At 40.6% G+C, this 21,800-nt stretch overlaps 1 protein-coding gene and 1 long non-coding RNA gene across 2 annotated transcripts in view; both read right to left on the bottom strand.

Annotated features, from left to right (window-relative positions):
* Positions 1 to 447: 447 nt before the first annotated feature.
* LOC138912332 (uncharacterized) overlaps positions 448 to 21,800 on the bottom strand; it is a 143,472-nt gene continuing 122,119 nt past the window's right edge. The window contains exons 2-3 of the long non-coding RNA XR_011417859.1: positions 1,646 to 2,092; positions 448 to 1,239 (exon numbers count right to left, since the gene is read on the bottom strand). This is a non-coding gene — a long non-coding RNA (uncharacterized lncRNA). The remainder of the gene's footprint in view (positions 1,240 to 1,645; positions 2,093 to 21,800) is intronic.
* Positions 20,046 to 20,702, bottom strand: RNASEK (Ribonuclease kappa). The gene is made up of 3 exons (XM_070212908.1): positions 20,499 to 20,702; positions 20,313 to 20,432; positions 20,046 to 20,256 (listed from the first exon to the last, which is right to left on the bottom strand). Exons 1-3 carry the CDS (start codon positions 20,565 to 20,567, stop codon positions 20,158 to 20,160), a joined length of 288 nt encoding a protein of 95 aa, XP_070069009.1. The 5' UTR covers positions 20,568 to 20,702; the 3' UTR covers positions 20,046 to 20,157.

Genomic DNA, 21,800 nt, shown 5'->3' with positions numbered 1-21,800 from the left:
GCCGGACTGGCTAAGACCCTGCGGTGAGTCCGTTCTGCAGTAGTGGGGGAAAGAAGATAGGCAATCAGGAATCCCGTTTCAGGCCAGCAAAGACGAGACGTGGTGGCCAGGTTTCGCTACTGGAAGCCTGGCCAATTAATTTTTATGGGCATCCCGGATTTGCTGAGGTTTATGTAATCACCGGATCCCGTGCCGCTAGAGGTTACACAACCGGAGGATCCCAACCTGCAATACACGCCACGAGGAATATCCGCGAAAGGGGAACCGACTCCAAGAGGGGGGGGTAATCTTGTCCAGCATTCAACGGAGTACCGTGTGGCGAAGTTACATCACCAGCCTGAGCGCGGCCTAACACCAAAAGATTGTTATTTTTTATTTTGTGTCGTGTCGTCCCTTAGTTTAATAATTAATTTCATTTTTTATTTATTTATCATAAAATTTGGGAGGGAATTTTCATCAATAACTTAACTTATTATTGCACATACTTATTATTTCTTATACATATTATTGCACATACTTATTATTGCTTACACAGATTATCAGATAAAATATGTGCAATAATATGTGTAATTTATCACGAATTTATCGCACCATATTTATATATTTATTTATTTACTTAGTTATTTATCTATTATTATCAAAATTAGTTAAATTATCCCAGTTATTGCTCACTTCTAGTTTTTTTTTTTGGTACACTGATATCTTTGCTTATGTCGTTTTCACTTATTGCTCCTTCGGAGCGAGTCTTGGGGTTTTTAATTACCCCATTTCACAAAACAAAGAAAACCAAAATACAGCCGCGATTGTACCGCGGATCCTTGTCAATCCCACGGGGAAGCCAATCCAGTGCTCGCGTCGAGTAGACTGCGGGTCATTGAAGTCTGGGATCCACCAAGAGAGCTCTTTAGGTAGGGACCGAAAAAGCAGACATCCAATTAATTCATACCAATCCCTGAGTGGGACTATCGCAGCCGGCGGGCGGTGGTTGATGGGTTCCCTTAAGGGAAGCTGAGCCGAGTCTGTAAAATAGAATTAAGTGAATAAATTGTCTTGATATGTATATGGTATAACTTGTCTTTTAGAGGGGGAAGGAACATGTAGACTGTCCTAAAAATTTCCTGCGGTGGCCGGTCTAAGGGGAAGTCGGAGACACCTACGACTGCTATGGTTGGGTGGGAGCGCTGAGGCTTCGGGTTTAGTATCCGAAAGCCCAAGATGTGTCCGAAGGCGTCCTGTGACCTGGAATAGATTAAATGGGTGGGTTGGTTTCGTTGTATATGTATGTTTTGTGGTCTTGTAGCTGTTCCTCAATGTTTTGGCCAGTTGTAAGACCATATGTTGTTGAAGCATGTAGTGTTGCAAAGTGCAAACATCTGTTTGTTTTTTGTTGCGTGTGTGTGGGCAGGGTTGGAGTACCTACGCCCCAAGTGCTCTGAGCTAGCCGGCGCTGCCCACTCGCGGACACACGTCGTCCTATTTTGGGACATAACAATAATGGCGCCCAATTTCAAAAATAAATGGCAACACACTAGGTTCCAACAAAAATTCTCCTTTTTCATAGTTCTTTTTAAAGTCCTCGTCCGACCGGTAGGCGAACAGCAGAAAGATCTATGGAAAGAAGAGAAATAAAGATTAAATTACTTACCTTGCTTCTTGCTCGACGACATCAACTAGTCCAAGCTGACTGGAAGATTTGCGATCGAGGCAGAGGGAGGACGTAAAAAGATATCCTTTTTCTTCAGGCGGGTCGCCAACATAGCCGAAATCCGGAGTCTCTTAAGAAAAAGAGTCTTTGAAGCTTCCGGATGATTTCTTGGTGTCCTTGACTGTTTAATGGAGGTTGAGATGCACCGAGAAGTCAAAGGAATGATGGCGGGTGAAGAAAGATGGATTTCTGCCAAGTCAAATGACACCCTTGACTCCCAAACTTCGACTGAGTCGAAGTTGGAAAGAGTCGACTTTGTCATTGTTTTGTGTTAAATTTTTGTTGTCATGTTCCAAGGTCCAGGACAGTCCATTAGGGAAATAGCGCTGCGGATCAGTTCACCGTGCAGGATGGGATAGTTTATAGTAGTTCTTTCCCCTTCTATTCCTGAAAGAAAAATTCCAAATTATTAAATTTTTTTGAAGAAATAAATAATCAAATTAAAATGCACAAGAACGGAAATAATATGGGAGAAGGCGGGAACCTCACGACCCCTATAGGAAGACCAGGATCATTTACTTGTCCCCCATTACAACACATGCCAATTCACGCTCTATACAGGGTGGGAAACCCAAAAAGATTGGAGCTGGGCGAAAATTCCACTCCATTACCGACTTTTTCAAACATCCAGCTAGATCCGATCCTGGAACAGTATATCGAGACTATATCGAGAAGCAGACAACCAAGACCCTGGCCTGATCTAAAGAACTTGGTGATAGATTCCCAGAACCAGTTTCGGGCTGAAATGCAAAGGTTCATCAGCGACAAAATTGATAAAAATATCAAAGACGGTTTTGCTGAATTGTTGAGGCAGGTCGAAAGAAAGACATCTCTATCGGGGGGTTCAGAAACATCGACAGGAGCTCAGGGACTCCCTGCGGGCGGTCATCTTGGAACTCATCAACCTGGGAATCAGCCGACAATACCAAACTGTTGGGGCGGCGGCTTGATCGTAGAGATGCTGAAGTCCCAGGGAAATCCGCGTAGAAATATTTATGGAAAATACGGGAAAACTTTCGGGGTTTTGCGCGACGTGCGGCTGTTTATTTGACACTTGAAAATAGAACTAATTACATGAAGCTTAACTTAGCGGCTCCAGAGCGGAGCGTAGAGTTGCGGGAGAGTTGGAGAGGGAGAGCGAAGGGCAGTGCGAGCGAGCGAGATGTGGACATCTGGAGAAAACTGCCGCTCGACACTGCCTCTCGAAATTAGACGCCCTTTTGGCGTGAACATTCTCCCCCCCCTTGCGAGGACCACCGTAGCAAAACATCAGGAGAAGTATCTGCAGGATAGCGGGAGCGATCGTCCAAGTGTAGAAGAGTGTGGTGGTTCTTTCCACACTTCTGGCAGCAATTTCCACTGCGGCACGAGTCCTGGGAATGATCGTGGGCCAAGCAATTAAAGCAGTACTTATGTTTATGTACTTCATGGATCCTTTTCTGGGCGCCAAGTCGTAGAAAACGGTGGCATTTCCGTAGCGGATGGATTTTTTGGCAGACTCGGCATTGGTAGGATTTAATACCTCGGGAACGTCTGTCATCCAAGGCGGGATATGGAACCCAATAATCGGAAGAATTATCTGTAGGATAGACCCTTGTAATCGGGTCGGGATCGGAAATTCGGTTAATCCCATAAACGTTGGAAACACGCGCTGAGAAAGACGAAATTCTGTGTGGGATTGAGGCTGACACTGGCCCTGGAGGTTTGTTGCTTGGATGCAACAGCGTATGAAGCCGACTTTGGCAAGTAAAACAACTGTGAGCGCTAATGCAATCCTGCAATTTATGGCTGCTTGCAAAACAATTGGAACATAACTGCTTATCTTGGATGTAGGCTGAACGATCATTTACCCGCATTTGGAGAAAGCGTGGACATATACGCACGGGGTGTTTTTCTTTTAAACACAGATCGCAGCCTTTGGGTATTGGAAGTACTCTCGTGGTGAAGGACTTTATATTTGGAAGTTCTGCTAATCGAGCTGGGACTTTGGACGGAACTTGGAGTGAACTAGCAGACTGGATTCTATCGACGGCCTCTAGTGTTCGGTGGCGCTCAGTCAAAAAAGAATCTAGCTCTAGCCAAGTGGGAATTTCGGCTTTATTTTGAATGGATTGCTCCCATAATGAGAGGGTGAGCTTTGGTAGCTTTGTGGAGAAAATGTAGACTAGAATAGGGTCCCAATTCTCAATTTGAATGCCGGATAGTTCTAAGGCAGTTAAACATCCTTGAATCGAGTGTTGAAGTTCCTTTAAGGCTGCCCCAGACTCTTGTGCCATGGATTGCACATTGAACAATGTTTTTAGGTGGCTGTTCACCTGAAATCGCTTGTTTTCGAAACGCTCAGTTAGACTTGTCCAAGCTGAACGGAAGCCATCATTGGTGAGTGGGGACTTGGAAACTATAGAATGAGCTTCGCCACTAGTTTTGGCATTTAAATGGTACAGCTTTTCAACAGGCGTCAGACTCGGATTGTCTATATAGATCGCCGTGAAAAGGTCCCGGAAAGTCGGCCAGCGAAGATAATCGCCTGAGAAAATCTCCGTATCGATCGGAGGAAGCTGACAGCCAAACGAAATGTAGTCTTGGGGAGACGATGCTGGAGGTTGAGATGATTTGGGAGAGCCCTGTTGTATTTGCTCGAGAATCTGAGCAGCAAATCTTTCGTATATGTAATACGTTTCGTTATATTTCGCCTTCAGGATGGATTTGGTGTCTGCGGCGCTGTCACCCGCAGCCACAATGCACTCGGAGCATGTGTCATATGCATCATTCACCTTTTGCCATAAGGAACTGACATGCTCGCGACGGATTTTAGATGCGGATAACGTTGGTGTGGGTGCACCCGGAAAGTTTAAAGTGGCTTCAAAATGGCTCAGAGTGTCAGCTGTGACAATAAATTTATTAAGGGCGGTTTTTGCTTGAGAAGCCATTACGGACAGGAGTTTAAAATTTATTGCGAAATCGTTTACACGGAAATTATTGCGAATTGGAATTTAGGAACCAATTGAAAGTCCGTAGGGATATACGGTCACACTGTATTGTGTGGAGGAAACTGTATGGCGATTTGAAATAATTTCGAAAATAAGTATTTAAGTGTATGCACAAAATTAATAAATAATTATTAAATTATGCAAAGGGAAAATATGGTCACACTGGTGCACGGATAGGAAAAAAAATATTAATTGTTTAACAATATTTAAATTCGGATTTATGGTCGTTTTTTTTTTGTAATAATTATTGTAAGCCCTTGACCCACTGTGCGCTGCCGAATACTTGGAGAGTACGTAGCTGTGTGTATGTATGTATGTGGCTAGCTAACAGCTGGATATTGTAAGTCGCCAATTGCGGGAGTTCTGGAGACTTTTTGCGAATAGCGGAACAGCTTTGAAATGCAAAATATGTTTGCTGGATTTTATTGAAACAATTAGCTCAAAAATGTATGTAGATAAAGTGGACTGTATTTTGGAATATGAATGTAAAAATATATGCACGCAGCAGGAAACACAGTAAAATCACAAAAGCTGCCAATTTCGGCGGATCACTTTGATTTTGAAATATTCACTGTGGCTGGACTATATATTTTTTTACACACACTTGGAGTTTTTAGGAATATTTTTATTTATAATTGAAATAATTTGGCACTATGGACTTGCAACTTTGCACGGAATTTTTTGAAGTGTACGGCATAAGGGAATGGAAAAAATGCCGCACAAACAAAAGGAATGGAATAATATATTAAATGCCGTTGCGTCGGATTAAAATCGCTTTTCGATTTAGACAAGAAATCATACAACAAATTGAACGAAATGGGGTTCGAACAACTGGCTGTATGACCGGCAAATAATAACAATTGGAAATGGAACTTAGCTGCAGCGGTTCAAGCCACCGTAGGCGCTGGAGATAATCTTCGGAAGAATGGAAGTCCGGTAGAAGGATCAAATGTTGGGGCGGCGGCTTGATCGTAGAAGCGGTGATGAGTCCCAGGAAAAGCGGATGAATTTCCGCGCAGAAATTGTAACGAAAAACACGATGGAAAAACTTCGGGGTTTTGCGCGACGTGCGGCTGTTTATTTGACACTTGAAAATATAACTAATTACATGAAGCTTAACTTAGCGGCTCCAGAGCGGAGCGTAGAGTTGCGGGAGAGTTGGAGAGGGAGAGCGAAGGGCAGTGCGAGCGAGCGAGATGTGGACATCTGGAGAAAACTGCCGCTCGACACTGCCTCTCGAAATTAGACGCCCTTTTGGCGTGAACACAAACCAATTCAGGAATGACCCGGGAGTAAATCCTGGTCCATCTGGACAACACCAGCAAATCGGTCCGTCGAACTACCAGCCGAATCTACAACAGCAAAGGTTGCATTTCCGGTCAGGTTCCTCTTCCAGTGGAAGCAATCAACCCAGAGACACGGAAGGTCGTCAAGAGGCTGTTCGGCGGAATCCTGAGGGCTACGGGTATTCTCAACGAGGACACTGTGTCCCAGTACATAAATGGGGCATACAGTTCTCCGGCAACTCTGATGGAATGACCGCAGAAGAATTTATATTCCGAGTCGAGCATTTAAGGCAGCATTATGGGACTCCCTGGGCAGATCTAATCCGTAACTTTCACCGCCTGGTGGTCGACGGTGCGGCGGAATGGTATTGCTTGCTGGTCCGTACCAACAATATAGCGACCTGGACGGACTTGCGGACAGCAATCGAGCGGCGGTATAGCGACACTAGATGCGACTATGAGAGGATACAGGACCTGAGCGAGCGGAATGCCAGGAGAGTCTCTGGATTCGTTCTTTCACGCGATGCGAAGACTGAGGGCTGCGGTGCGGTTACCCATTACAGAAGAATGGATGATCAAGACCGTGAAACGTAATCTGTGCGAGCCATTGAAGCAGTACGTGTTCCCGATCCGGGCATATACCTTGGAGCACCTCAGAGACGAGAGTCGGGACGCGGAAAGAGCTTTCGCGGAGGAAGTGGGACGAGCCAGACAGACACAACGAGCGCTACCCCCCAAACGACAAGAATTTCGAGGTGAAAGAGTAGACGAAGTTTAGTACGGCAGTATTCCAGACCAGAATTTCCAACCAGTAGTCGAAGATGAAAGCGAGGGAGGACTAGTAGATGCCATCCAATCTGTCAGCCAGCGAAAAGCCGTGGTATGTTGGAACTGCAAACAAGCCGGGCACGTCTACAAGCAATGTGAGATACCACAAAAGTCGTATTTTTGTTTTAGATGTGGTCGAGCCGACACGTTGACGCAGAAATGCCCAAATTGTAACCCGGGAAACTCAAAGGGGAACGTGATGAACCCAGTGGAGTCGCGTTCCGGACGGGAGTCGGTCGGCGTAACCCCAATGACCCAGAGCTGTGCGAAGTAAATGCAGGATCAAGGGTGGAATGGCGAGGCAGACTGGCTATGCCACTGGAGGAGAGATGGCGGAGATACAAGGAGGCCCGGGAGCGCATTTTTAAGGATCACCAACTGGAGGGAATGACAGCGGTGACCAGACGAATTCACAAAGCTAGGCAACGCTTCAAGAGAAGGAAAATGGAAAGGCAGGAGGTCCATCGAACGATATCACAAATAGAATCCATTAAGAATCTAAGCGACGATCCGAGACCCTACGCGACAGTGACTATAGCCGACCAGGAAATCGAAGGACTGCTGGATTCTGGAGCTTCCATTAGCGTTTTGGGTACCGGTTGCCAGGAGTTGGTGGATCGACTCGGATTGGATTGGTTGCCGTACAGAGGAAACGTGAAGACAGCGAACGGCGAGGATCAAGCGATACTAGGCAAGGTTATGGTAAGAGTGGGTTTCCGGAAACGAGAGGCCAACATATGTTTTTATCTGTGTCCGGCATTAAAACAACAATTATATTTCGGAGTCGACTTTTGGAAGGAGTTCAATATTGCTCCAGAACTATTTGGAGGCAGCGTCGAGGAATTGCTAGAGTCGAAATCAACGGAAGTTAAGTTGACCCGAGCGTCATCAACTAACGAAGTCCCAGGAATCCCGACTCGATAAAGTCCGAGAAGCTTTTCTGTCTTACGAAAAGGTTGGATTGGGACGAACTAAACTTCTAAAACACAAGATAGAACTGGAGGAGGGAGCTGTACCGGTGAAATCAAGGCACTATCCAATGTCTCCGGCGAAACAGGCGGCGGTCTATGCGGAAGTTGACGAGATGTTACGGCTGGGCGTAATCGAGGAAAGTGAGAGTGCCTGGAACAACCCTGTGACGTTGGTCATGAAGCCTGGGAAAAATAGGCTTTGCTTGGATGCGCGTAGGGTGAACAAGGTGACAAAGAAGGACGCGTACCCGCTTCAAAACATAGACGGAATCCTAAGCAGAATTGCCTCAACCATATTCATCAGCAGCGTCGATCTAAAACATGCATACTGGCAAATCGAGCTGGAGGAAGAGAGCCGCATTTACTGCCCCTGGAAGACCCTTGTATCAATTCGTCGTGATGCCCTTTGGACTATGTAGCGCGGGTAAAAGTCTGTGTCGTTTGATGGATAAGGTCATTCCATCCAAACTGCGGGAGAAAATCTTTGTTTATCTTGACGATTTACTGATAGTAACCCCAGACTTTGAGTCACATCTGTCCATTTTAAACGAAGTAGGAGAGTGTTTGAGAGCAGCAGGACTCACAATCGGGTTGCAAAAGTCACATTTCTGCTTCAAAGAATTGCGTTATCTGGGTTTCGTGATTGGTGGAGGAGAATTGAGAACAGATCCCAAGAAGGTAGAAGCAATTCGAAATCTAAACAATCCCCGTAATCCGCGCGAAGTTCGAAGTTTGTTGGGTACAGCGGGATGGTATCGCCGGTTCATGCGTAATTTCGCAGAAATTTCCGCCCCCCTTACAGACATTTTGAAGAAGAACGGGAAATTCCACCTAACCCCCGCGGCTCAGCAAGCCATAGAAACCCTAAAAACCGCGCTCATGACGGTACCCGTTTTAAACCATCCGGATTTCTCACGCCGCTTTTACATACAATGCGACGATTCCGACACGGGAGTTGGGGCGGTTTTATTCCAGCTGGATGATCGGAGAAACGAAAGACCTATTGAATATTTCTCTCAGAAGCTGAACAAATGCCAAAAGAATTACAGCGTCACAAAAAAGGAATGTCTGGCAGCTATCCTCGGAGTGAAACGATTCAGACCGTACGTCGAAATGATGCCCTTTACGATCATAACAGATCACGCCAGTCTGAAGTGGTTAATGTCACTAAAGGACCTGGATGGGCGGCTTGCTCGTTGGTCATTAAAACTGCAGATCTATGACTTTGCCATAGAGCACAGGAAGGGCTCAGAGAACGTGGTAGCTGACACTCTCTCTAGGATGATAGAGTCAATTGACCTGGAACCCTTGCTGGGTTTCGAAACGACCGAATTCGAGTCTTCAGAGTACGCGGAGCTGAGAAAGGAGGTATTAGCCCATGGGGAACGTTTCCCGGATCTCGTTGTGGACGGAGATTACGTGTTTTTGCGATCCAAACGAGATAATGACAAAGCCGAAATGGGGGAATACTCCTGGAAACTGTGGATACCGGCTAGCCTCACAAGCACTCTGATAGAGCAGGCGCATTGTCCGAAAAATAGAGCTCATGGTGGAATGGCAAAAACTTTGAGTTGGCTGCGTCAGAGATTTCACTGGCCGGGGATGGTAAGCCAAGTCCGAGCGTACGTTAGGGACTGTGCGGTGTGCAAAGAAACCAAACCAACGAACTGCGGCCCTAAACCCGAGATTGGTGCAGAAACAGTAACCGTCGGGCCATTCCAGAAAGTTTATATTGATTTCGTATGTGTTCATAGTGGTCGACCATTTCTCGAAGTTCACATTCCTTAAGGGCATGCGGGAAGCAACCTCTGCAGGAGTAATCCGATTTTTAAGGCAGGAGGTGTTTAATAAATTTGGGGTTCCGGAAGTGTTACATTCCGACAACGGGAAGCAATTTGTCTTCAAACAATTTACGGAATTTCTAAAGAAATATGGAGTTAAGCACATCCGGACCGCTGTTTACTCGCCGCAATCAAACGCGGCCGAGAGAGTAAACCAGTCAGTCTTAAATGCAATTCGAGCCTATTTGGAGAATGGTCACCGAGACTGGGATCTGTATTTATCGGAGATTGAGTGTGCACTCAGAGGAGCGGTTCATCAGGCTACTGGGGTATCTCCATATTTCGCTCTGTTCGGACAAAATATGTTTACCATCGGGGCAGATTACCAACTGGCGAGACGTTTGAAAGCGCTAGAAGATAACGAGTTGTATGTCCTGCCAAGAGAATCGAGGATCGCACTGATGCGCGAAGAAATCCGGAGGAATTCCCACAAGGCATACGAAAAAAGCGCGGCGGTATACAATCGGAGGTCAAGAAATGTACAATTTGCAGGTATATAGAAAGAACTTCACCTTAAGTAATTTCGGGCAGAACTACAACGCCAAATTCGCGAGGAAATTCATTAAGTGCTGAATTAAGGCAAAGATAGGGAACAACATGTACGAGACCGAGACATTGCAAGGGAAACCTAGTGGAATCTATCACGCGAAGGATTTGAAACAGTAAAAAAAAAAAAAAGAGAAGAGGCCTACAAGCGACCCACGACGAGCCCTGGAAGAGAAGGTATCGGTGAGAAGGGTTTGCTGCGATTATGTACTCACCTGGTTCCCGCGACGAGATCCCAAGTCATTCAGTGGCCATCCATCCCAAAAACCAAAACAAACACAATCAGATGTTCAGCTGGAGAAGAAGAAGACATCTCAACAAACATCTCCCCAAATAATCGAGTAATCGGGAAAACCAGGGATACCAAATGGGTTTCGTGTCCAGTGTGGGGCAACGTCGAAATTGGAGTCGGTTGGGGGCGAATTCAAATTCAAACGGGACGAATGTCGGTCAAAGGGACATTGACCCAGAATGTAGGGAGGAGACCGTAATCGGCATGGGGTTGACGGAAGACAAATGGCCGACACGAGATCAGTCTAGATTCAGTGTCGGCGGCGCGCAGTCGCACGGGTCATCCATCAAAAAAATCTCCTTAAGCAGTCGCACGGGTCATCCATCAAAAAAATCTCCTTGAGCAGTCGCGATACGAGAGTGGCCATCAGTGCCTACAGTTTCATAATTTCAAATAAAAAATACGCAGTGCTAAATAAATAAAAGGAGTGATCCCCGGTTCAAAATATTGTTTTTCGACGGTCGCCGAAACGCAAGGACGGTCTCCGAAGCCGGACTGGCTAAGACCCTGCGGTGAGTCCGTTCTGCAGTAGTGGGGGAAAGAAGATAGGCAATCAGGAATCCCGTTTCAGGCCAGCAAAGACGAGACGTGGTGGCCAGGTTTCGCTACTGGAAGCCTGGCCAATTAATTTTTATGGGCATCCCGGATTTTCTGAGGTTTATGTAATCACCGGATCCCGTGCCGCTAGAGGTTACACAACCGGAGGATCCCAACCTGCAATACACGCCACGAGGAATATCCGCGAAAGGGGAACCGACTCCAAGAGGGGGGGTAATCTTGTCCAGCATTCAACGGAGTAGCGTGTGGCGAAGTTACATCACCAGCCTGAGCGCGGCCTAACACCAAAAGATTGTTATTTTTTATTTTGTGTCGTGTCGTCCCTTAGTTTAATAATTTATTTCATTATTTATTTATTTATCATAAAATTTGGGAGGGAATTTACATCAATAACTTAACTTACACTAGTTTACAAAATAATATTCTTGGTGTGCTCCCCAGCAATTGATGGCAAATTCTGTTAGTGTTGGACCCCTAGATCACGAAAATAGCATTAATTTTTTTTTCGATGGCACAGTTTTTTTTTAAAGATTTTTTAAAGTTTGAAATGTTAAATTTCGGACTTTTTTCGAATTTCTTCTTATATCCCGGCAGATATCCACCCGATTGGGCCAGTTTTAGTTTTATTTTAAAGTCAATCACTATGGACGGCAGTCCATGTAGTGACGAAGCGCACCAGGAGAGTGTGCGAAGGCGACTACTATTATATAGCCGCAAAATTGAAAATCTGCTGTGATAGTCCGATCGTAATGAGTAATACACCAATCGAAAGGTATTGCAAAAACTTAAAGGATTGCATACCAAGACTTTAAGAAAATCAATTGGCTTGGGATAGAGAGCAGTGAAAGTGAAAAAGTAAAAATTTCGAATTTTGGAGCTGATGGGGCCGGTGGGGATAAATGCCCCCTCGCAATGTTTTAGTTGTGTTCTTATTGAAAATACCCGTCGAATGAGGGGTCATTCGTCATTAAATACACTTTCTAAGATTTTCTCATTCGGCACGCTGCAATAGAAAATGCCTATGAAGGTAAAAAGGCTAAAATAGTATGCTAGGGCGGGCCGAATGAGAAAATAATAGAAAGTGTATTTAATGACGAGTGTAATAATTTTTCGTCACAAATGTTGATATCAGAACTTTTGTATGTTGAAGGTGCGATCGTCACTAGTTTTTTACCTCGTTAAGAGGTGTTTTTATTTGATAGATCAGAGCTTAACTTTGCCATACAGATCAATATGATTGGATAACTAATGGCAGCGCAGAAGCTCGACAAAGATGAAAAATGTGTTTTTTGGTCGACTGTAAGTCGGCTGTATATATCGTAAAAACTCGAAATAAATCCGTTGAAAAATGGTAATGGTTACAAACTTAAAGTTTACATCCTACCGAATAAAACAAGCTGGATATGGCCCAAATTCATGGAAAACTGGATTTATGATGGATTTTTAAAGTTCGGATTTTTCCACTTTTTTCGGTTGACAGAGTCCAAATTTAAGATTTATCATAGGCGGCGACATGTAAACAAAAATAATTGGTGTTGGCAGCCGGGTCACTAAATAGCTGAATCAGATATTTAAAAGCTAGAAAATTATTAAAGTGAATTTAGTTTTTGAAATCAAGGTTACTTTTTTCATAAGAATAATTTATCCAAATGGATAGTACTTAATTAAAAATACTCACAGTCATAACGCAAGCAATTTTATATTTTAAAGGAATTTTCAGAACTTAAATTTATTCTATAATTTTCTAGCTTTTAAATTTAGCTATTTATCTACGATCAAGTCGCCGCCCCAACAACTTTATAAATTAAACCTTTTAGAGGTATTTTGTTATGATGTGCCTCGACTCACACCGTGGTTTAAAAAAAAAATGTAAATCACTACCGTGATTACTGCAGATGCCTTGAAATTAGTTAATTCAAGTTAAACTTTGAACAAAAAATGCGGTTCAAGTTTGTGATCAAACAATGATCTATGCGTGCGTTCAAAATTGAACAAAATATATCTTTTCGGATAGGTATTTATATCAAAATTTATCTGATGATGCGTCTTCAAATTGGAGTCCCAATTTGAATAACCTGCGATTCAAAGTCGGGGGTCACCAAATGTATGGATCAAATGCGTGCCTCAAGTACAATACCAGTGGCAATAGTCGCCGCAATAAGTTCAATACAAATTGGGCTGCGGAGAAGTGAATACGCAAAGAGTTTTTGTCGTACTGATTTTATTGAATATTGCATGGGGTTCATATACATGTTCTTGGGTCAAAGGATATTTACTTAGGTCAACTTTGGGTTACATTTATCAGATACATGGTTTATCCTATCAAAACAATACCAGGTGGCTACAGACATGATAACTCCATAAGATAGCGAATTCCCGCGAAGTACGCGTCCAGATGGTGTCAGGACGTGACCGATCGTGGGATTCCTTTATGGCCTGACGTCACACATGTGTGCACAGGCCTGCCTGCATCGACCTAAATTTGTTTAGGTAGGTGGACATTTAGCAGCGACGATTTCCAATCTTATCAATAACTGGCGGTGGTCACTGCGGACTATTTTCTTCTCAGGCGAACATTGTACAGTTTTTGTAAAATGTGTTCTATCGCCTTTTCATCGCCCAAAAGTGTCTGAGAAGTTACTTCTTCGCGATCGCAAGCCTTTTTAGGTAATCAAATGTGTTCTATCGCCATTCTATCGTCCAGAAGTGCCTCAGAAGTTACTTCTTCGCAATTTGAACCCCTTTTAAGTAGTCAAATGTGTTCTATCGCCATTCTATCGTCCAGAAGTTACTTCCTCGCGATTTGAACCCTTTTTGTTTTTGTAAAATGTGTTCTATCTTCTTTCTATCGCCTAGAAGTGTCTTAGAAGTTAATTCTCCACGATCGTGACCCTTTTTGTTTTTGTAAAATGTGTTCTATCGTATTTTAATCGTCCAGAAGTGACTAAGAAGTGACTTCTTAGCGATAGATGTATATTTTGTTTTTGTAAAATGTGTTCTGTCGTGTTTCTATCTTCCAGAAGTTACTAAGAAGTGACTTCTGGACGATAGGCGATAGAAATATCGCCCGTTAGCTTGCAGGGTATACGTCTATATTAACATATTTTAATGCCAATAGGCCTGCACCTTTTAACAAAGCCCTTTTTGTTGACCTGTGTTATCTAAAGAGAGTTCCGAGTTATTTGAAAAATATAATCGGATATTTCATAATTTTTGAAGTGGTTTGTAGTAATATAGTTAAGAATTTTGTTGACTAAATTGGTATATGAAACGTTATTTATTGTGGTTGTACCATTAAATGTTATTAAGAATGAACCACTTAATTCGGAATTGTTGACGATGTTGTTACCATTTACTACAAGAAAGGAAGCTAGCTTCGGCCAGCCGAAGCGTATATACCCTTGCAGATCATTCCTATTAATTAACAAGTCGCAAAAATGTTCAATATTCCATTATTTCTCATTAATTTTCCAATCGTTTCTATGGCGGCTATATGATATAGTAGTTCAATTTTTATAAAATTAAAACCGTAATTCGGAAATATTTAAAAAGTGTCATATCCTAGAGTAGAAGAGAATACAATAAACGAAGCCGTAATTTGTTTCCGATTAATTTGCATTTAATTTTCCGACCGTTCCAATGGCAGCTATATGATATAGTGTCCAGATTTTTTATAAATTTTATACGAAATTTCTAAATATTTAAAAAATAACATTCCCAAGAGAAGAAGTTAATATTTCAAAAAACACCAAAGCTAGATTTTTTTCGATTTTTCCTCTAGGAGCTATAAGATATAGTTTCAACTTATAGAAATAGACTTTTGGGAAAGTTTCAAGCCGATAGCTTCAAAACTGAGAGACTAGTTTGCGTAGAAACAGACAGACAGACGGACGGGCGGACATGGCTAGATCGACTCGTCTAGTGATGCTGATCAAGAATATATATACTTTATGGGGAAACGTCACCTTCACTGCGTTGCAAACTTCTGACTGAAATCATAATACCCTCAACTAGCACAAATTTTCTAAGCACTATGTAGTCCAAATGTATCAAGACAAATTTCGGTTGCTTTGTATAAGTAGTTCTTTTTCAGGCTAGTTCGCATTTTTCCTGCAGGGTTATTAAAGACAAGTTGATGACGTCAGTTACAAATCCAAATGCATTTGAGTTAAAACCCTTGTAAAATTTAAATTAGTTCGACAGTAACAGAAATTCAATCTGTTGATAAAATATTTTTTGACCTGATTGGAATATGTGTTCATTTCGTTTGTTGCCAAAAAGATTGTGGATCCAACAAAAATGTCTAGAGCTTAAACAAATAAAAAAAAAACAATCTGAAAGTGAAACGTAAAGACTATGCGCACTGACTGGTTCATTAGATTTCATGGAACACTCCCATTAACAAAGCGGTCGCACTAATAGCCCATGAAGAAAACCAAAGATCGTGTGGATTATATATGTAACAGGGAGACCTTCTAAAGTCAGCCAGTTTCCAGAATCCCAATACATAAAATTTACCGGACAATCAGACAAACCAACAAACACACAAAGTGACCAAAAAATAATAAGGAATTCATAACTTTGGAACAGGAACCGTAACAGTTAAAAGTTTTACTTTAACAGTCATTCAGGGTATTCCCTAAACTGTTAAATTGCTGAATTGTTGAATTTTGGTCAGCTGTTAATCAGCTGTTCCATACAAAGTCCACTTTCAGAAATTTCAGCAATTCAACAATTCAAGGCTGTTGAAAATTTTGTTGAATTGGTAAAAAGCCAGAGTTGTCACCTTTTTTATTAAAAGTCATGGCAACTCTGTAACATTTAAGTATCACCAGTACGCATTATATATTTAAAAATCAACTTAGAAAGCATATTTGTGGTTCTTTTACCTAAGTAAAAATTTTAGACAGTAACTAGCAATAATAAATACAATTTTACATATTTTAAGTTCCGTAGAACTTTTCAACAAAATTTTTGAAATTTTTTTTTGAAAATTCAACAGAAATTATTTTGGGTCGTTCCCTTAATTGCTGAAATTTTCTGTTGAATTTTCAACAATTCAGCAATTCAACAGTTTAGGGAATACCCTGATTGATTAATTGTTATTCGCCACCTTTTATTTATAAGTTTAAAATAAAAGTCAGAGAATGACAGTTATTTTCTGACCAAAAAAATTAAAGTCTCCGTAACTTTTATTCCATGATTTTTGCACTAAAAAATTCGCGGTGTCGTTGTATTAAAGAAATCATGTATAGGTTCAATTGGTTAGCAAAAAAAATTTGTTACGATTGTCAATATTGGTTCCTCTTGCCCTAAAAAATTTGCGGTGTCGTTGTATTACAGAATTCATGTATATATACTAAAGGAATGTCCAACGAAAATTCCTGCATCAATATTTTGTAAGAAATGTGCAGGATTCTAACCTTTTTGTATATAGCAGGAACAGTGAGGCTCAGATTGCTTACAAAGTGCATGTATAAATGGTTAAAAAATTAAGACAATAGACAGGAGCAGGGACCGAAAATAACTGTTATTGTAATTTTTTCTTAGAAGAGTCCAAAAGTTTTTTTAAATACACCATTATTTTTGTTAGCTAATGTAGTTTACAAATCCGTAATGATTTTTATTTATTTGATTTTTATAATAAAAGTAAAAAATAACAGTTATTTGTTGATTTTTTTGTATAACAGTTATTCCCTTGACATTTAAAAAAATTAAATAATTAAAAAAACATGCTAACCGAGTTTTATATAACTTACTAAAAATCTTTAAAAAAAAGCCAGCCGTGCATATTGTATAACTATATTTTTTATACCCGTTACTCGTAGAGTAAAAGGGTATATTAGATTCGTGCAAAAGTATGTAACAGCTAGAAGGAAGCGTTTCCGACCCTATAAACTATATATACTCTTGATCAGGATCACTAGCCGAGTCGATTTAGCCATGTCCGTCTGTCCGTCTGTCTGTCTGTATGAACGCTGAGATCTCGGAAACTACAAAAGCTAGAAGGTTGAGATTTTCCACACATATTCTTGGGCCTCCTACGCAGCGCAAGTTTATTTCAGCCGACCGCCACGCCCCCTCTAACGCCCACAATCGCCCACTAACGATTTTAAAATGTGTCCTGCGCCCACATCTTTAAAGATTGCCGAAAAGTATAAATGCAATTTTGTTGTGTATATTTATACCTATCAAAATGTAGAAGACTTTTTTCAAATCGGACCATTCATTAAAAAGTTATACGCAATCAAAATTTATATATCTATCTCCCTCGCACTCCCTTTAGATGAGTTACGATTATTAGTTGGGACACCAACCGGAGTACAGCGTTCGCACTCCCTTTAGCTGAGTGGACCAACACGACTATAGCGTTCTCTCTTGTTTTAAATTTGTTTTACCCACAAAATCGCCATAAATTAAGTTTGAGTTTTATTTTTGATCACGACGAATAGCGGTTATTTGTCAACTTTTATTACAAAACTAAAAAAAACCGTTATTCTTTGAGTTTTACTTTACGAATCCGAAAATAACTGTTAAAATGTAATTTTTAACATAAAACTCATAACAGTTACGGAGTTATAATCCTGCACATTTATGATAAAACAATGATGCAGGACTTTTCGTTGGACATTCCTTTAGGGAAATTGCCAAAAATAGCATCACATTTTGCCGATTTTACCGCTCAAAACGGGAGAAAACTGCGTCAAAAATGCCAGCACCATACAAATCACCTTAAAAAGCATAATAAACAAGAAAGGAAGCTAGCTTCGGCCAGCCGAAGCTTATATACCCTTGCAGATCATTCCTATTAATTAACAAATCGCAAAAATGTTCAATTTTCTAATATTTCCCAATAATTTTCCGATCGTTCCTATGGCAGCTATATGATATAGTCGTCCGATTTTGATTAAATTAAAATTAAAATTCGGAAATATTTAAAAAGAGTCATATCCTAGAGTAGAAGATAATACAATAAAAATCAAAGAAACTAGAATTTATTTTCTATTACTTTTCCATTAATTTTCCGATCGTTCCTATGGCATCTATATGACATAGTAGTCCGATTTTTTAAATAATTAATTCGAAATTCAGAAATATTTAAAAAATAACATCCCCAAAAGTAGAAGGTATTATTTCAAAAAACACCGAAGCTAGAATTTTTTAAAGTTTTTTTTTCCGATCCTTCCTATGGGAGCTATAAGATATAGTTGTCCGATCCGGTCGGCTCCGACATATATACTACCTGCAATAGAAAGAAGACTTTTGCGACAGTTTCGTCCCGATAGCTCAAAAACTGAGAGACTAGTTTGCGTAGAAACAGACAGACGGACAGACGGACGGACAGACGGACATGGCTAGATCGACTCGTCTTGTGATGCTGATCAAGAATATATATACTTTATGGGGTCGGAAACGTCTCCTTCACTGCGTTGCAAACTTCTGACTGAAATCATAATACCCTCTGCAAGGGTATAAAAATGTCCTTAGACGTTCAGTTCCGGGTCGTTTAAATTTAAATTAGGGTGTTTTAGGGTGAAAAATGAAAATGATTTGATGCAATCGGAAAGATAATAGTTAAATAAAGAACATTCCAAAAGAAAAAATTTTAAAATCTAGTATTTGCTTGTACATTTCCCATCTAAAAACGAATTTCTATGCCATTTTCCCTTTTGCAAACAATTACTTGACAAACTGTTTGTATATACATAGAAGTCTCCTCTCTGTGCGATTTGTCACTACGTGTACTGCATTAGCGGCTGTGGGCTCTGGCCTGGTATAAAAACATTTTCAGTTTCTTTTTAATTTTTTCGAATAAATATTATTTTGACATCGAACGGAAAGCCGATGTTTTTTATAGCGAAAACTTAATTATCTCAGAAAATGCTACTTTCTTTTTATAGCAAAGCACGTACAGTGATGAACTTAATTCTTATCACACTTGGCATCTTGGACTTTAGGTTCAATTTTCTCCGACTAATATATGAATAAAAAAATTAAACAAAATTTGTTTATATAAAGGCCACATTTTACTGTTTAAATAATTTGGTTTCATATTTATATCTCTTAAGAATAATTTTTTAAAACTCAAAAACGAAAAAATTAGACTATTCTGCCCGAACAAAATTCTTGGCACACTTGTGTTGTATTTTACTATTTCGCTAAAACTTAACCGATTTGACTCATATTTACTTGACTAAAATGCAAGGCACACAGCCCGACCCATGGGTTTATGAGGTCAAGGAAGCGAAAGGATCAAGAAAAAGTATAATGTCAACCCTTAGATTTTATAAGCACAGATCAAAGTTTAGGATAGGAAGGACTTTTACAAGGATATTCAACCAACGGACTTTTTAAAGGCCCTGCAATGTGCTAACTACATTTTTTTGCAGCTAGAAAAAATTAAGTGATTTCAAAGGCCACCAATATAACCATTTAGGATACAAAAAGGCCTTTAAAAAGTCCGTTGGTTGAATATCCTTGATTGACTCTGATCCTGCCCTTAAAATATTATTTTTCGCATAGATTGGCATTTAACATACTTTTATATAACCGTTTTTCGTTAAAATTAAGTTATTTTAACGATTTAAGGATACAAATTTAGCATTATGTCATCTAGATAACTGAGACAAAGCAGACATAGCAAAAAAAAATGAGTCAAATCGGTTAAGTTTTAGCGAAATAGTTAAATACAACACAAGTGTGCCAAGAATTTTGTTCGGGCAGAATAGGCTCATTGTTTCGTTTTTGAGTTTTAAAAAATTTGTCTTAAGAGATATAAATATAAGAACAAATTATTTAAACAGTAAAATGTGGCCTTTACATAAAAAAATTTCGTTTAATTTTTTTATTCATATATTAGTCGGTGAAAATTGAACCTAAAGTTCAAGATGCCAAGAATTAAGTTCATCACTCTACATATATACATACATATCTACATAGGTTCGACAAAATTCGATGGAGCTACTCACTGGTTTTCTTACGGCATTCTTTCTTCGTGTCTATATTAATATATTTTAAATAAAAATACTTTTAATAATATGTCAAAGGGAACATAGCAATACTATTTATTTGTTGGCGAAGGCCGACAATAATGCACCCACTTTATTTCTCACAAAGTTGGGAGACTACAATTTAAATTATTAGTTGGCAGTTACTCTGCTATTCATGTAGAATTGTTGTGCGGAGAGCAACAATGTCAACACGTATATGCATGCAGCAATCCAGCAATTGTAGGCATTCTGAAAACAATTATTGACAGGTTGTTACTTGTGAAATTGGGACCTTCAAATATTACCTGATTGTAAGCTCTATTTGCGGCTGCATAAAATTCTTCCAAGGAATGGTATTCCTCGTCTAGAGGTAAATCCTCAATAAGAGCCACACTATTAATGTAGAAGAATAAACCCATAAGGACCTAAAATATTAAAAAGAAGTATATCGTTTATTACTGATTTTTGAAAAATCATGTCATTATACTCACCAGTTGGACAATACCCCAAACGGAGATAATAAGACCGCAAAGGGACAACTTGGGACCACAGATTTTCATTTTTCGACCTGTTTATAAAATGTTAAACTGCAACTGTACGGTGAGGCGATTCCCAAACTTTATTTTGAGATGAAAATTGAGTAGTCAACCAGGTCAGGTGAATATATCATGTGACCAAATCTTGGTGTGACCGACCACAATACCAATAAAAGAAGTGATACTCAATAAATATTCCACTCACTAAATACTAATTCTATATAACAGTCGGTAGGTAATACACTCTTCCCATTGAGTCCATCCGTTGGAAGCAGTTGGGATTTTTCGCAACTACTAAGATTCTCACAGAGAACATCCGACTGGGTTATGTACTTGTAATAGGTTCTTCCCACATAGATTTATCCACCATCCGTTGAACGAATGGTTCGTAAGGTTTTGACGTTCCGAAAAATTCCCAGTTAGTCCGCCATTCCAATTTTGACGGACTTTAAGGGGCTCTTAAGGCGTTTTTCCACTATGCGTTTTTTTCGGTATTTTTGTGTATTTTCGATTGGCAACGCGATAGCCGGACGTGAGGTGTTTCCATTGGCAAACGCGTCTGAAAACAGCTGTTGTGCTATTGTCATTTGCGAGCTGAAGTAAACAATGGATTTAAATAATTTGTTATTGATAATTGTAATCGCAGAACAGCATTTGAACAGCGTGGAAACATTGCTGCAATGATGAAAGCAACAACATCCCACGTTACGCTGCTTGAGCATTTATTACGGCAGAAAGAAAAGGATCTGCTGCAGAAGGCGTTCATATATATGGATCTGAACAGTCATTTAGTCAGCAGTAGCTTCTGCGGCGGCACGTCACTGAACAGAATCTGATACGGGGCAGAAACGCCTACAAGAACATTGTGCGCAAGAAAGAGGGAGATGTGCCAACGTGTGTCATTTGAATATGGAATGGCCATCTACGGTCTAACCAGGAGGTCGCCTTAATGCGAAGCAAACGTCAAGATCATGAAGACAGGGAAGCCCATGTGGCTGCGCTGCAACGACCAATATTTCGCTTCCGATCCTTTCTAGCCGAGCCATTCCATTGGACAAACGAACTGCTACTGCCCTTTATGCGCTTGGATCATCCTCGGAATTCTGAACTATTGCCAGATCATTTGGCATATATCATATATCAAATACCAATCTATACGAAATAAAGTTCATGTAATTATCAAAAATAAATGGTTTTAATATTTCCCGCTTCTTATCAGCCTCTTATCAGTTTCGGGTCCAGAAAAATGTTCATGCC

This window comes from Drosophila takahashii, chromosome 2R, assembly GCF_030179915.1.
Source record: "Drosophila takahashii strain IR98-3 E-12201 chromosome 2R, DtakHiC1v2, whole genome shotgun sequence".
NCBI lineage: Eukaryota > Metazoa > Arthropoda > Insecta > Diptera > Drosophilidae > Drosophila > Drosophila takahashii.
The sequence above is the reverse complement of the archived record's forward strand: the minus strand, read 5'-3'. Positions and strand labels throughout refer to the sequence as shown.